The sequence below is a fragment of the Pelophylax lessonae genome (genome assembly GCF_965119305.1).
Source record: "Pelophylax lessonae genome assembly, chromosome: 6".
NCBI classification, from domain to species: Eukaryota; Metazoa; Chordata; class Amphibia; order Anura; family Ranidae; genus Pelophylax; species Pelophylax lessonae.
Window position 1 is genome coordinate 271,429,547 of NC_138773.1, and position 17,665 is coordinate 271,447,211.

General features: G+C 45.0%; 1 protein-coding gene across 5 annotated transcripts in view; it reads right to left on the bottom strand.

Annotated features, from left to right (window-relative positions):
• Positions 1-17,665, bottom strand: part of PKP4 (plakophilin 4) — a 585,731-nt gene that overhangs the window by 86,690 nt on the left and 481,376 nt on the right. For all 5 annotated transcript variants that reach the window (XM_082260328.1, XM_082260327.1, XM_082260326.1 and 2 more), the window contains 2 exons: positions 10,605-10,737; positions 6,197-6,410 (listed from right to left, as the gene is read on the bottom strand). In XM_082260328.1, the coding sequence (XP_082116454.1) occupies positions 6,197-6,410; positions 10,605-10,737 (347 nt within the window). The remainder of the gene's footprint in view (positions 1-6,196; positions 6,411-10,604; positions 10,738-17,665) is intronic.

Consider the following 17,665-nt stretch of genomic DNA (forward strand, 5'->3'; position numbering starts at 1 on the left):
TAATCTGCGATTTTTTGCGGGACTGACATTGCGGCGGACAGATCGGACCCCTGACATTTTTGACACTTATGGGGGGACCAGTGACATTACTACAGTATACTGTTACTGTAATAATGCCATTGGCAGGGAAGGTGTCTCTGATCATCCTAGGGAGAAGGACTGACGGCTGTGTTTACAACAGCCGACCGTCCTTTTCTCTCAGCGGGGAGAGATCGCGAGTGTCAGGCAGCAATCGGAGCTGCCTGACAAACGCACTGGCTTCCCAGCTGACTAGCCCAGAGCGAGCGCCGTACATGTACGGCGATTTGTCTGTAGGAGCCAGCCTGCCACAGTACATCTGCGGAGGCTGGTCAGAAGCAGTTAAGGAGAAAAACTTTATGCTGCAGCTCCCGCTGCTGTCTCCCTCCTCATTGGACAGATTGATGGCAGCAGCCATTGCTGTCAATAAAAAGCTTTGACACTGGAGCTGGGCCCAAGCCAGCAGGACTCAGGAGTGAGCAAGCATGGCTGCCCCCATGGAAAGCGGCTTTCTGTGTGGGCACCTGCTGAAGAGGAGGGTCCTGGAGCGCCAGCAGGGGATCCCAGAAGAGGAGGATCGGAGCTGCTCTGTGCAAAACCATTGCACAGAGCAGGTAAATATAGGCATGTTTGTTATTTTTTTTTTTTTTTTTTAAGAACGAGGCTTTATTTACACTTTATACCTAATTAAGTAGTTTGAACATCAGAAGCTTAATATGCCACATAAGACCTGGCTGCCAACATTGTTTTTGGACTGGTTTTGACTACCTCATGACGTATTTTACACAATCTAAAAAAACATAATACAAATATAATTTTTGGGTAAGCAGCAATTTTGTGTTTTTTTTTTTTTTAACATTCAGCTGAAAATTCCCTCTTCCAGGTCTCTTAGAACAGGTCGCAAAAGCTAATTGATAGAAATGTAATAAAATATGCAGCACCTGGCCTCCTCTCTCCCTCTGAACGTGCTGCTTTTTTTGGACGGTTTGTGGAGTGGTATGCCTGGTCGGGCCCCACAAATCCTCCTTTTTCCCAATCCCCGCTTTTTGATAATTTATCTTTTTTTTTTCCTTCTGTCCCTTACTATCTCGCCTCTTCCAGCATTGCCCTACCCTTCCTCAACTGGACTATTTGTGTGTTCCCTACCATTTCTTACTTTCACCTTGCGCATGAGTAAAAACAGGGACTTATGGTGCTAACTCTGCAGTCTCTGCTATCCAAGGTTTGTCCACGACTCTTTGATCACTTGTATTTAAGTATCATTTTACGGTCTTGCTTTACACTGCAGTTGACTGATGCCCTTACTAACCACTAGTCTTTACCCATCTCACAGTGTTCTAGCACATCCTGAAACACTTGGATCTTCCATTCCCAATGCACATTACTTATTTTGTTGCACTGTAACCCTATTGCATTTCCCTGTACTCCTCTGGTGGAGTTTTGAACTTTCTGTATATTCCTTGTAAACTTAAAACCTAATAAAATATGTGTTACAGAAAAGACCTATGTCTCCTTCTGGGAACCGATGGTTCAGAAAACCAGTGTCCACTAGGCCCTTTATCCCCCTGGCCCCCCAGTCTTCAAGCTTGCCCTCTTGTAGCCCTTTTGGCAGAGGCATTGTTTGTTCTTCCTGCGCTGTAGTAGGTGGACCTAGGAGTCTAATGCCCCGTACACACGTGCAGATTGTCGGCCGAAAAGATTCGGCCGACGACCGATCGGCCGATTTTCGGCTTGTTAGTATGATGCTTCTGACAGCCGACAGCGCACTTTCGGCCGAAAAGAATCTGTCGTGCAAGCATTAAAATTTTTGTATGCCGACACCAGAGCGGCCGATTGTTCGCCAGTCAATACAGAATTCGGCCGACAGACAGCAGATTTGCAAGACTGGGCATGCTCAGAAAAGAAAAAACACAGGGAAAGTTAACCATCACATGACATCACTTCTGCAGTCGGCTGTAGTCGGCGGACAAAATTCTTGTGCAGTCTTTTGCACTTTTCAACAGACACGATAGCCCGGGGACAAAAGACGGCCGATCGTTCGGCCGACGATCTGCACGTGTGTACGAGGCATAGGACTTTCGGTTTGTAATGCTCACTGTACCTGTGGTGTTTGACTGACAGGCCAGGAGACTGCCCTTTTGTTGCGCCTTCCATAACCTCACACTTTCCCAGACAAGTCAGGAGACTCTTGGTCTATCAATAAAATGATGCATTGAACGTCAATAGAAGGTGGCTTTGCCACTTATGAGATCCCTCCTCACAGTGTCCAGGCTTAGGAGCATCTTCTTGTATGCAGTGATGTCGTCCCTGGGGTTTAAATGGAAAGTTGTGACAAAACAGTACTAGTTCATAAAATAAGATGATTGATTTTATTTTACATAGAAACCGAACTGTTGGATAGGGTCTATTACTACCCTGGAGTTAATCTTTACTGCTGGATATGGTACAGGTGCCATCCTCCAACTTTTGTGCAAGTTATGAGAAGTGTGCTACAAAATAGTGTTTATCTGAGCAAAATAATAAACGCATGCTGTACATCTCTCCAAGACATGCACACGTCCCCCATAATATAACAGGGAGGTGTTCTGTAGTGCATAGAGAACTGTGCAGGGATAATAACACTTCTTAAGAATTCAATGCAACAAAGGCTGCATTGCACAGGAAGTTAGGACCTTTCTAGCAAGATCAAGAGGAATTTTTTTGTAGAAGAGTTTTTAACCAGTTTCCACACAGGCCATTTACATTTAAATCAATTTTTTTTGCTAGAAAATGACGCAGAACCCCCAAACATCATATGTTTTTTTTTAGCAGAGACCTTAGAGAATAAAATGGTGATTCTTGCAATTTATGTCACACGATATTTGCGCTGCAATTTTTCAAATACAATTTTTTGGGAAAAAATACACTTTAACTACTTGCTGCCCATAGGATGTCCATGGGTTTCAGTAGTTCTACTGGGATGATGCCTGCACCTACAGGCATCCTGGTATGGATCTTTTCAGCCGGCAATTCCCAGTAAGGCAGAAGTGATTTGAGTGGCTAATCCAGCAGGGGAGAGGAGAGAGCGCTCCGACAATGGCTGGCAATGCTTGGGAGTGTGACGCTGCCTATAGCCTCTAATGGCCTATTCGTTGTCAGCACTCTCTCCTGTACCATGCAGCGGTGCAGGCTGAATGAGGGAAGGGGGATCACACGAGAAGGCTAAAAATAATTAAGTATATACATGTTTCTTTCACAGGTTAGTAAGCATAGGTGTTAAGGGGGGGGAGGACAGTTTTAAGAGTAGTTAAAAGTTTGCCCCGAATTCCACTGTAAGAGTTTGCTTTAGCTGAACATAGTTCTTTTGGCAGATGAATAGTAAACACCTCTACAGGGTACCTACCAATGATAAACTACCAATAGGAGGTAAAATTGCCATGGTTAATGATTCTCAACGTTTGCAGGATTTCCTAAATTTTTCACAGGTGTATAATTCTACCTCCCTAAGTTCAGTTAGGGCAAATACTGAAATCATGGCCGGGGTGCTCTAGCTCCAGAAGGAAGGACTGAAAAAAGGTTCACTAATTTGAATCCCCTTTCTTTAGTTGGCTACGGCCATCGTACAGTACCTTACTGCAACTAGAATTAATCCTCTGCAGATCGCACACCAATAAACTAAAATCAGGTTGCGATGGGTTATTGCACTTTGCAATTCACCACAGCTCTTTGCACGGCTGCACAGGATAAGCCTCCTTGTCTGTCTTTACTGGCTCTTTGAAGCTTTTAAAAACAGACCATAAAACTGTGTTGGTGTTATAGGTTAAATTCAATAATTACATCCATAAAACATATTAATTAGCTTGTGTACTTTGCCACATGTCTCCAACACGAGGAAACACAGGAGGGGTTGTTAGTGGTCAAGAACACTCCAGTTGAGTTAAATCAGTCATTATCTGGTTTATGTTTATGAATACTACTTTGCTCATTTGTAAATTGCGACAGAAAGAAAAATAGGAACATTAGGTTGAGAAATTTGTAAACAGCACTTAATTATTTCTGCCAATATCATATGAGCTGGAAATTGAATACTAATGCTTTAGATAATCAGTGTACTTGGCGTCAGAGATGATTATAAATAAATAATAATAATGAAAATTGCATAGGGAACAAATTACCCAGACAATGGCTGCGAACAGTGCAGTTCCGCAACCGCAGGACTCTTCACATTTCAAATGTTTTAATTAGTGATGGCGGCGTTTACTGTGCTATTTTCATATAAATAACCAAGGGCATAATACAGTTTAACTGTTCTCACCAGGATTTAGACATTGCACTGCTGAAACATATTGAAACAGTTGAATGAAGTACGACATAAGGACATCAGCAAACACCTTTGCTTCTTTTATCTTACCTGCTATAGAATAATGACTGTGGGGATCTGATTGGTTGCTCACTCTCTGGGCTAATTATGTGCAGTTAATAGGAATGTTGGAAATAAAAAAAAAAAATCTGTTGTATGGTTTAACGTCAAGTGTTTCATACATCTTGGTGGTATGAGAACTAAATGACGGAGGTACTTAACTGGATCTCTAAAATTAGCCAGTCTCAACCAGGATTGTGTGGAACCCTAGGTTTCCCCAGAGGTTGCTGGAGGACAGGTCCCTCGAGCTTTGGCTTACTGACCTCCTTCCTGATGGTGCTTTTAAAATTTTAGGTCTATCGCCACTTGGGAGAGCCAACAGCATGACACCAGTGATCTTTTACGCTGACCTTAACATGCCTGGTACACACGATGACAAAATCGGATAAATAATCGTCCATTTTTTTTTTTGCATGCAAGGCTCATATTGAAAACCAATAGGTTACTAAAGTTAAGAAAATTCTTGTAATACAGAATACAACTTTGTAAGTGATGTAATGTTCGCTATTGTATTGTAATGTATTATTTAGTTTCCGAGCCTGCGTGCTTTTGGTTATTCGTTTTTTTTTGTCGTACAAATACTATACTAATTACACGGAAATCATTTGTTTGGTTATCCTTTAAGGAGCGTTTTGGTGCTGGTCCCTTCGGAATTTTTACCATGAACGGACATGAAAAGCTCTCCAAAGCTGTGAACTAATGAATAGATGATCGACTGATTCGACCGATATTCTTTGTGCGTACTAGGCATAAGGGGGGCATTCTAACCACCACTGAAAGGGTGGCATTCTTCCCACTGACCACCAACATAAGGGGCATTTTCCTAATGACCCTTGAAGAATTGGTTTCAGCAGGAGTTCCCTGGGACCTAAAAGTTTATCGCTCAAAAATCTCACTAGTTTTAGCTAGCTTCTTTTTTTGCGATTTGCGGTTTTACATAAATAAATAGGATTATGTGCTTATGATTTTCTCTTAGCTGTTCCTTGCTGTGTATGAAGTAAACCAAGTAATTTTCAGCTTTTAAAACTATACTGTTATCAAAAAAGTTTAATCAGGATGATTTTGACAGTCTGAAGAAGGGGGGTATTGGTATCTATTGGGCAATCCACAGTCGGGCTGTAATAATAAAACGTTTAGGAACCCCTAATAGAAGTTATCCTGTCAATCTGTGCATGTGACAAACGTTTCTTCGTCCATCTACTTACGCCTACTTTTTTTTTTTTTTTAAGATCAGATAAACAGGTAACAGGTATATTAGCCTAATCAAAATACATTCTAACACACAATGGTCCTGACCTTTCCTTGGGTTCAAATTATACAGACATGTTGGTGCCACATATCCTTGTGGAGAAAATAGTTGGGGCCAAGACAAACTTCCTATCGCATCAGCAGCAAATCGCACAAAGAAATATGAGCCAATAAATTCTTACCCAAAAGTTTATGCCGTATACAACTGAATATGTGTACACAAAGTATTATTTAACAGTAACAGTGCTATTTAAGACATTGTAAAGACAGTGATAGTGGTAGCTAAACCAAAATTTTGAAGAAACTCAATTAAAGCAGCTATGGTAAACTCTGGTCCTCAAGGTTGGTATATAGCATATGTTTTGTCCAATACTAGTACTCATTTGAAAAATAATAAAAATAGTAACCTACATAAGAGACAACAATATGAAAGTCTGTGAAAAGGTTCAAAGAAGTTACATGGTAATTGGTCTTGTGGACTTAGCATTGCTGGACTAGAAGGCAGTTCTGATATGCAAGGAGCTGACTCACCAGTTACAAGTTCCCGTATCTCTTGGTCACTGGTTTTTCTCAGTAGTCTAAGGAGTGCAGGGACCCCACCAGCATTCTTTACTGCTATTTTATTTTCATCAGTAGACTTGCCATAAACCAAGTTCCTTAAAGCACCACAGGCATTCTTCTGAACTTCCAAGACTTTGTTATCCAGAAGGTCTACCAGGTGCTTTATTCCTCCCAGCCTGCACACCTATGGAGGAAATAATGGATGTAAAGAGCATTTAAGAAATGATCTACTATGCACTGCTCGCATCAACATTTATCATTTGATTCAATTTGGTCCACATTTATAGGATTTTATAGCATTTTTCTAGATTTTTTTATATAGATAAATATGAAATAGTCAGGTAATATTTTAAGTTCCCATAAGAGCTACTAAGCAGAGTTTTAGCCTGCTTTTTACATCTAGGGTTGTATTTTTGCTTGTACAAAGGAAGAAGACCCTAGTTTGTAGGAGTCAAATTATTCATCACATTAGTGACTCCCTCTCTTTTGTGCAGCATGGTAGCAGGTTTTATTATGCCAAGGGTAGATGCAAAGCAAGCAGTGTTTGCTGAGCGGTGTCTTCAGATAACCCATGGTTCTCGTGGAATCTGTTGTTGATTATTACATGTAGCAAGCCCCTAGAAATGAACTTTTATAGCATTCAAAGAGCTTAATTTTAGAATATTTATGCTTTAAATGGAATACTTTTTAACCACGAAGCAGATACAGGAGAACTTCAGGAGCTTACATAGCAGTGCCTGATGCAAAAACTGTTTGTGCGGGTCATAGCATCATTCGTCATAGCAATCAGATTTTTAAGAGATATAATTTAAAGCCCGTGGTGTGTGAAACACACTCAAACACCCGATGCATAAAAAAGTGCGCACACAAAAAGTGCACTAGGTGTACATCTGGCCCTCCTCCGAGAAGGAAGGGCCCTGACCCCCCAGGGCGCAAGACTCCTGACAGGGATTGAGGTACTCACTATGGCCTGCCCAGCCGAGACCAGGCAGACCCCGTTCTCCAGGGGGACTGCCGAAACAGCCCACCCCAAGTACTAGGGAGACCCCATGAGGGAGGGCGAACTAAGCCAGGAGGCCATATCCACCCCCTCCCAAGACTAACAGGGCAGGCCCGAGGACCTACGTGAACACACAATAAATAAAAAAAAGAGTGGGGATAGGGAAGTGGAGAAGTGCTGGTAGTGTCAAGGTGCAAGACCTTGACAGGCCCCTCGGCCAGGAATAAAAAATTCCTCTAGTCCTGGCCAAAAGGCCCGTCCCAAGAGGCAAGTGCGGAAAAAAGTGTGTGTGGTGCAGTGACCAAGGTGCCAAAAACATAAGGTGAGCTGCCCCTCACCAGTGAGATTTACGGCACCCCTGAGCTGCCACCCCACGGGCACATACACCACAGGCTTTTTTCGGCCTTCAGCCAGACCAGCGTAGCCCATCCCTACCAGGAGGCATGGAATGTAGACAGCTTAGGGAGAGCATGCCTTCAACTGGGGACAAGCCCCCTGCTAGGCCAGATTCAACCCAGGAGGAAAAACCCTCCCACCGCCATCCAAATTCTTTACCAATCACATCCAGGAGCAATACTAACCGTTCCTTACCAGCTTTCTTGCTCCCTTCAAACTGATAGGGGCGGATCCCATTCAAATCAGGAGGCAATGGACCCATCCGGCTTTCTCTGACAGTGCCTACTTCCCAGTCCCACAGATTCTCCTGAGGTGCCCTGGATCATTTCAGCCCCTGCCGATACTAACCATCAAGGTCCATACCAACTGATAAGAACAATACTACACTTGATCTTAGCCAAAAGGCAGAGTAGATTTTTAAGAGATGTGAAACCTGTCTGCAGGCAGTAGTAATTTGATTAGCAAGTCCTTTTAAAATGCAGGAATGTGGTTAGGTTGGGCTACTTCTCATTCAGCTTATGGTGCCTAGGGAATATTGAGAATAGGCTGTGTCAATTCCCTTGTTATCTCCCATTTCAAAGACTGTCTCTTTAGATATGCAATGAAGGTGGTTGTCTGTTCCAGGATGGACAATTTGCCCAGGAGATGACCTAGCATAATTAATCCCCCAGAGAGGAGGGCTATCAAGAGGCTGGGTTGTGCTAAATATAGGGGATGGGGAAACTGTCCAATCCTGAATGAGATACGCCCAGAGGGAGGAGAAGGGTAAGATTGCTACACCAATCAGAATGGCTCTAAGCAAGGCGAGATAGATCTATATAAGTGAGGGCAGGAAGGAAAAAATTCTCTTGCATTCAGCAGACTAGAATTAAACTCTCATGAGAATGGTAACTATGGAATATATTTCCTGCACTTAAATGTATACATGCTTGTCCTATTTGTTTTCTGTATTGCTCTGTTTGTATCATTGTGTTAGGAGTATCATACTCTATATTTGTTCAGCTAAACTATGAATATTTTCCATTTTGTATGTACTATAGAGAAATTGTTGTGAATTAATTTAGGCTTCAAGGCTACTTGCCAATAAATTAATATTGCTGTTTTGAAACTTTCACTCATGGTCAAAGAACTCTCATTTAACCCGAATATTGTCTGAGGTATCATAAATCTCAGAATAGACCTTACGGGTAACAGTGCTCATAGGATCTCATCAATAAAAGTCAATGTCCATCACTGAAAATGAAAGGAATAGTGCTCTAGAATAATCTTTATGATCTCTATTTGTCTATTGAGCCATATACACTATATTACCAAAAGTATTGTGATGCCTGCCTTCACACGCACATGAACTTTAATGGCATCCCATTCTTAGTCTGTAGGGTTCAATATTGAGTTGGTCCATCCTTTGCAGCTATAACAGCTTCAACTCTTCTAGGAAGGCTGTCCACAAGGTTTAGGATAGCGTCTATGGAAATGTTTGACCATTCTTCCAGAAGCACATTTGTGAGGTCAGGCACTGATGTGGATGAGAAGGCTTGGCTCGCAGTCTCTGCTCTAATTCATCCCAAAGCTCTTCTATTGGGTTGAGGTCAGGACTCTGTGCAGGCCAAGTTCCTCCACCCCAAAACTCGCTCACGCATGTCTTTATGGACCTTGCTTTGTGCACTGGTGCGCAGTCATGTTAGAACAGGAAGCGGCCGTCCCCAAACTGTTCCCACAAAGTTGAGAGCACGATTGTCCAAAATGTCTTGGTATGCTAACCCCTTAAGAGTTTCCTGCACTGAAACGAATGGCCCAAACCCTGAAGAACAACCCTCCACCAAATGACTTGGACCATTGCACAAAGCTAGGTCCATAAAGACATGGATGAGCGCATTTGGGGTAGAGGAACTTGACCGGCCTTCACCTCAACCTGATAGAACACCTTTAGTATGAACTGGAGCGCAGACTGCGAGTCAGGCCTTTCCCCCCACTTTAGTGCCTGACCCAACAAATGCACTTCTGGAAGAATAGTCAAACATTCCCATAGACACACTGATAAACCTTGTGGACAGCCTTCCCCGAAGAGTTGAAGCTGTTAAAGCTGCAAAGGGTGGGCCAATTAATATTGAACCCTACGGACTAAAACTGGGATGCCATTAAAGTTAATGTGCATTTAAAGGCTGGCATCCCAATACATTTGGTAATATAGTGTATATTTAGGCATTAATGATCAATATAATCAAGGTCCACTAGATAGCCTCTATCAATTTTTTTTTCAATTTCTATGGCCAATGAGAAGGGAAAATCTAAAGTGAGGCTTGGATGCCTTGAATGGGCCACTTAAATCAATTTAATTTGAGGCTTGGCTATCAATTTTAGATAATTGTGTTGCAACTCAGACTGAGGCTTGGTTACGGCCATTTTGCTGACGTCACGCATGACAAAATGTGTAGGGCGAAGCTGCGTGCTGACGTCATTGCGCTCCCACAAGTGCGGGTGGTCTGTCTGTTTCTGCTGATGAGAATGATGCTGTATGGCGCAATTCAGATCTTTCTGATGTAAGTGCAATTTTAACTGAGTAAATTAAATAAGGTGGTTTTACACTATTGGAGTGTCTGTACCCATATTTTTATGTGAATACCTGTGGGATGTCATGCAGAGGACCGCCATAAGAATTCTCGCTTCTTGGCAAGAGCATCTGTAACCGTTTTGATGATCTTTAATCCGGTTTTCTCTTATGAGCCCTTTTGACCTGTCTTTAAGGAGAGGGTCATTTGCAGCTGGTAAGCATGCATTTCTACTATTGAGGTGGCAGATATTTTCAAACTAGTAAATATATGTTCATCAACTCTATCAAGCATACTGCACCTTAGTGATGTAATTACAGCCACAACAGTCTTAAATTACATACTTCCAAAGTTCACAGCCCATAAAATGAGTGTCACAATGACCATGTGTGAGTGGGGCCTACAGCAATAAAAGAATGGAGCTCAGGCCTACCTCAGTCTTGGTTTTATGGTCTCCGAAGCAGAGATGCTGCAAGTAGGCGGCTGCATTTGCCTGCACAGATGGGAAGTGATGCTGAAGCATGTGAATGACCTCAGGCAATTCGGGGTCACGCCAAGCAAACTCTCTGAGGGAGGAAATAGAGAAATAGTTTACTGTACACATTTACATTAAATCCACAGTCAATGTGCAAGCATGAATATTTCACACTGCCAGAGCTATTGCTTACAGCAATGAAGAAACATATTGAAGGTATTGACCTTTCCAAATTAGATATCCAGACAGTGTCAAAAATAGAAATCTAATTAAACCGAAGGTAATCAAGTAGAACATTTACAAATCTAAACTGAACGCCAGGTGGTTGTAGAGACAAAAAAGTAATGCACCTGTGTATTCATTAACACATCACTGAATTAAATAAATGTAGGTCTTCTTGACATAGGCTTTACATTTATCTTGAGTGGTAACATTATCCTTAACATTCACAACCAAGATGTGGGTACAGATCGAACAATGTTAGGTATCATCGTCTTCCCTCCTCTGGCTGCCAATCAAACACTACAGATCCCTCAAGACATATCCAACCATAGGAGCCACCATTGCAGGGATTCACCAAACCTTTTATAGGAGACGGATGTCCCCTCATTCCTTGCCCTCGACACCGGTGTTACATAAACTTGAGTTTTCCCCGGAATAGACCCTTAAACAACTTTTACATCTTGGCGAGATAAGCATATTCTGGTGTATGCACTTTGTCACCTGGAATGGGTGGGCGAAAAATTTCCAATTTAATGCAGCCACCTCTGGACCCCTGGATGGCTTACCAACTTCAGCATTACTTGGCTACAATTCTAGATCACATTTTGTATACTATCCATCATTTACAAGCTTCTTATTGCCCTTGGGGAGGATTTTGTCTCTTCATATACACACAAGTGTGAACTCGAATTACAGTTGACGCTCCCAAAAGCACAGATTGATAGAGCCATTAAGCTTCCCAGAAGTCCTCATTAGCCAACCGGCTCCAAGAACAAGGTTACAAATTTCTATAGGGATACTACCAGTTCCCAGTGAAGTTAAAAAAAAATTTACCTGGAGGTCTCAAAATATGTGATGTCAAAAGGAATCGGGCACTTTGTACATTTCTGGCAATTTTCCACCTTAGGGACATTCTGGACAGATGTCCAAAATGTGATTAATAAACCTATGTCCATGGGCCTTGGTACAAAGCCTCTAGGTTCCTTATTCGATGTAAATCAGAGCATGATGAAGCAGACATTTGCTAACATTACCCATGCTGAATGGGCATGTATTCATGACCGATGGAAACAAACCTCATTCCTCTTATTGATTGGTTTGCTAGACTTTACAAAATCAGGACTAAGGAAGAATGGATGACCACTTATTACAACAGAGGTGTCAAATTCAGGGACACTTAGCCTCCATGGGCGGCCTTTACTTTTATGGTATGCTACAACATGCGGATTAAATGGACTGTGATGTGAGATGCTTCCCTCTCTGGTATGCCGGAGGCTGGGTGCGATGGACACCTTCTCCTCCTGCTTCTCTCTACTTCTTTCCTTCTTGCCTGTCCCCCACCCCCTTTTTTTCCTCTTATAGTAATAGCTGCTTCCTTTGGTCCCACATGGGATTATCCTTTTTATTATCCTCATTTTTTTCCCTGTACTTCTTAACATATGGAAAAATGTTCTGGATGTTGTGCTCCCTGAGGTGGTAAACACATTCCATTTACATACCTGTATTACAGAAGTTCTATGTAGACGATACGCACATTTTTTTTTTAACTTTCTCTACCGACAGATGTAAATCTCAGGAAAAAAGTTTCTTAATTTAGATCTACATAGTCGATGTGTAACGTGTATGTGTACTGTAAATAATGACCGCACTTGCTTTTGATGGAACAAGTAATAGAGGCTGTAAACAAAGGGCTGTACCATACTTATTTGCACAAGTTCTTGAATAAAGAATTTAAAAAAATGCAAGCAGTGTAAATTCCTAAATTTGACTTGCTGTCATCTACTTGAAATAACTGTACAGCGGAGGTCAGAATGGGGGATGGAAAATCAGCACAATTTGCTGGAGTAGAAGTAACATACAGATAAGAGAAGAGTGACAGAGAAGAGTGACAGTTGAGCTCATCAGCCTGTTGCTTTACCTTTCACCATCCAGTCACAGGCTGGGGGTGGGACAAGACCTGCAAGTATTAAGTTTGATTTGCTACGTTATAGGAAACATCTAGAAATGTTATTTCTATTTCAGCAGTACTCTGTAAAATGTACCGATTGGTTTTCTTCTGCAAGCAGTTCAGTATGGTGAGTGTAAGTGCTATGTTTAACAAACCTGAGGAAGCAATCTACTCCTGAAATGTGACCACATAAACTGGGGAAGAGCACAGTTTAAAAAAATATAAATAAAAATTGGATACTGCTTTCATGAAAAATTTAAATGATTTAGAATTCACAGTATCTCACAAAAGTGAGTACACCCCTCACATTTTTGTAAATATTTTATTATATCTTTTAATGTGACAACACTGAAGAAATTACACTTTGCTACAATGTAAAATAGTGAGTGTACAGCTTGTATAACAGTGTAAATTTGCTGTCCCCTCAAAATATCTCAACACAGCCATTAATGTCTAAACTGCTGGCAACAAAAGTGAGCACACCCCTAAGTGAAAATGTCGAAATTGGGCCCAAAGTGTTAATATTTTGTGTGGCCACTATTATTTTCCAGCACTGCCTTAACCGTCTTGGAAATGGAGTTCACCAGAGCTTCGCAGGTTTCAAATTGGGCCCAATTAGCCATTTTCCCTCCCGGTGTCATGTAAGTTGTTCTTGTTACAAGGCGTCAGGTGTGAATGAGGAGCAGGTGTGTTAAATTTGGTGTTATCACTCTCACTCGCTCATACTGATCACTGGAAGTTCAACATGGCACCTCATGGCAAAGAACTCCCTGAGGATCTGAAAAACTGAATTTTTGTAAAATCTTACCTGTAAAATTCCTTTCTCTGAGTCCTCCGACAGTCGCCGCCATCTTCATATTCGTCACAATGGGGTATTAGACTTTGCTCCGTAGGAGTAGCTAGGCAACAGAATATGTCAGTATTAAAGCTTTTAACATATCCCCACCCCAGGGGGTGGTCCCCTCAGTCTATGCCCTCCTGCTTCCTGTTTCCTGCTTCAGTTTCAGTGGAATAGCAGTAGAGTACCTAAACCCCAAAAGAGGGGCGGGGGCGGCGACTGTCGGAGGACTCAGAGAAAGGAATTTTACAGGTAAGATTTTACAAAAATTCCGTTTTCTCTTACGTCCTCCGACAGTCGCCGCCTCTTCATATTCGTCACATATGGGGACGTCCCAAAGCAGTGCAAACATGAGGGGTGGGAAACGCATCCGCGCCGAAAGGCAACGCAGTCTCCACATCAAAGAAAGGAACCTTACCAAAGGAAGGAAACCAGCTGGGCAACAGCAAAAATAAGTGCTCAACAGGAGCAACAACTCAGGAAAAGACAAAAAAACCAGGGGATACAAAACTTATCCCAACAGCCAGGAGTCCCCAACAAGGGACCCTAGGGAACAGCCGCACTAAGAACCTTGCGGCCAAAGGAAGCATCCGCCGATGCCTGAACATCTACTTTGTAGAATTTTGTGAAAGTGTGCACGGTCGACCAAGTCGCCGCCTTACACACCTGGGCCACAGAAGCCCCATGACGACAGGCCCAAGACGTACTCAGAGATCTAGTAGAGTGCGCCTTCACAGGCACAGGGGGAACCTTCCCCTGCAAAGCATAGGCCTGTTCAATGGTCTGCCTGATCCATTTGGCGATGGTAGAGGCCGAAGCCGCCATGCCCTTCCGAGGACCCTCTGGAAGAACAAACAAGGAGTCCGTCTTTCGAAAAGACTCAGTCGATTTAAGGTAAACCCTTATCGCCCGAACAACATCCAGAGAGTGCAATCTCACCTCCTTTGGATGTTTAGGCTTCGTGCACAACGAAGGCAAGACAATATCCTCATTAAGATGGAATTCCGAAACTCGTTTCGGCAGAAAAGAAGGATTAGGTCGCAAGACCACCTTATCCAAATGAATAACCAGGTACGGAGACTTGCAGGACAAAGCCGCCAGTTCCGACACTCTGCGAGCCGAAGTGATCGCCACCAAAAAGGCGACCTTTTTGGACAACATAGACAACGAGATCTCCCTGATCTGTTCAAAAGGAGCACGTTGCAACACAGAGAGAACGAGATTCAAGTCCCAAGGGGGCAGAGGATCCCGCCTCGGGGGAACCAGATGCCGCACACCCTGAACAAAGGTGCCAACCAATCGGTTGGAAGCCACGGGACGTTGAAACAGAACGGCCAGAGCAGACACCTGACCCTTTATCGTAGCCAGCGCCAAACGCTGATCAACACCCGTTTGAAGGAAAGACAGCACACGGGACACCGAGTACGTGCGGGGTGAAAACCCCCTGGACTCACACCAGGCAAAATAGGCCTTCCAAGTACGGTAATAAACCTTCCCCGAGGAAGACTTCCTCGCGCTGATTAAAGTATGAACGACCTCCGAAAGAGAGACCCCTCTCCTTCAGGACCTCGGTCTCAACAGCCAGGCCGTCAAAGCCAGCGACTGTAAAGCAGGATGGTATATCGGTCCTTGAGACAGTAGATCGTCTCGAAGAGGCAGACGCCACGGGGCGTCGACCGCCAGATTCACGAGGTCTGCGTACCAGGACCGGCGAGGCCAGTCCGGTGCCACAAGAATCACCGTGTTGCGTTCCGAGTGTAACCTGCGAAGGAACCTGGACAGCAACTGAATCGGTGGAAACGCGTACATCAGCCTGTACCGATGCCACGGGGCCACTAACGCGTCCGACGCGTCTGCCCGAGGGTCGCGCGTCCTTGCCACGAACCTCTTCACCTTGTTGTTGAGGCGAGACGCGAACAGGTCCACATCTGGAAGACCCCACTTCGCGCACAACGTCTGGAAGACAGCCGGATGGAGAGACCATTCCCCCTGATCCAGGGTCTGGCGACTCAGATAGTCCGCCTGCCAGTTCTCCACTCCCGGAATGTGAACCGCCGTTATCGCCGGGACATGAGTCTCGGCCCAAGACAGAATGTCGGCCACTTCTCGAGCCGCTCGGGCACTCCTGGTGCCCCCTTGGTGGTTGATGTAGGCCACCGCCGTGGCATTGTCCGTCTGCACCCGAACCGGGAACCCTGTAGCCGGTCCGTCCAGCGATGAAGACAGAGCCTTATCGCACGCAATTCCAGAATGTTGATCGTAAGGGAAGACTCCCCCTCCGACCAAGTCCCCTGAGCGGACAGAACGCCCAGAACTCCACCCCAGCCCGACAGGCTGGCATCCGTGGTGATTACCGTCCACGAGATCGGACGAAACGACTTGCCCCCAGACACCAACGGGGACTGGAGCCACCACAGAAGGTTTTCCCTGGTGCGAAGACTCAACGAGATTTGAAGATCCAGAGATTGAGGTCGCCCGTCCCACCTGGACAGGATCTCCGCTTGGAGACCCCGCGTGTGAAACTGTGCGAAAGGAATCGCCTCGAAGGCCGAGACCATCAATCCCAGACATCTCATACACGTCCGCAGAGACGAGTTCGGAACGTCCCTGAGGGACCTGACTTCCTCCCGGAGAGTCCTGAGTTTGTCTTCCGGCAGGAAGACCTTCGCCTGCACCGAGTCCAGTATCATTCCCAGATAGGGGAGACGAACCGACGGACTCAGTGTCGACTTTGCAGGAGTTTGGTTGGACGATAAATTTTCCAGAGTTTGCATTGTGACAGACAGGTCCTCCTCCAGACCCTGTCTGGTCGCAGACCGAACCAGAATGTCGTCCAGATACCCCAGGACAGAAATGCCCTGGGCCCTCAATAATGCCAGAACCGGTGCAAGCACCTTGGTGAAGACCCGCGGAGCCGAGGCGAGACCAAAGGGCAACGCCACGAACTGGTAGTGATCCTCCGCAATGGCAAATCGAAGGTACCTCTGATGACCCTCGAATATGGGGATGTGAAGGTACGCATCCTTCAAATCGATGGAGGCCATGAATTCCCCCGGAACCAGGGCAGCCACCACCGACCGCAGGGATTCCATGCGGAACTTGCGAACCCGCACAGAGCGGTTCAGAGCCTTCAAGTCCAGAATCGGACGAACCTTGCCCTCCTTTCTGGGCACGGTGAACAGATTGGAATAAAACCCCCGAAACCTGTCCCGATGAGGCACCGGAACCACCACTCCCTGAGCCCTCAGGTCCCGCACCGCCAGGTGCAGGTCCCGCAGGCGCACTGGAGACAGTTGAAGATTTGAGGGAAAAAATCTGCTCTCCGGCCGAGAGAGAAACTCGATCTTGTAACCAGATTGAACGATTTCCAGAACCCATCTGTCCCGCACACGGGCCAACCAGGGCTGAAGAAAACCGAGCAAGCGTCCCCCCACCCCAAAACTGGGTGAGGGCGCCCCTTCAGGCCGAACTGTTATGGGCTGCAGGTCCGGATTGGCCGGACTTCTGTTTCCCAGACCAGGGCTTCTTCTGAGAGCCTTGACCTTTGAACGGTTTGCCCTTGTAGTGCGGCCGAAAGGCACGAAAGGACCCCTGAGGGGGCCGAAAATTTGCATGCTTCTTCCCAGAAGCCCCCTTAGCCTTGGGGAAATGGGGCAAGAGAGTGCTCTTACCCCCGGTGATCCCCTTAATCAACACATCCAGGGACTCCCCAAAAAGGCGAGACCCATCATAAGGCAGATTGGCTAAGGTCTTACGTGAAGATTGGTCCACCGACCAACATTTTAACCAAACCAGGCGGCGAGACAACACCGCCACGCTGTGCACACGTGCAGCCAACGGAATCAGGTCCAGGTCCGCATCACACAGATACAGGACACCCTGGTGGATCTGATCCACCATATCCAGGGTCGCCGCCGAGGCCGAATCGGCCACTAGAACGCGCCTAAGCATCTGCGTCCAACTTGCGATCGCCTGGGCCGCCATGAGAGAAGCAAACAGAGCCTTAAGCAT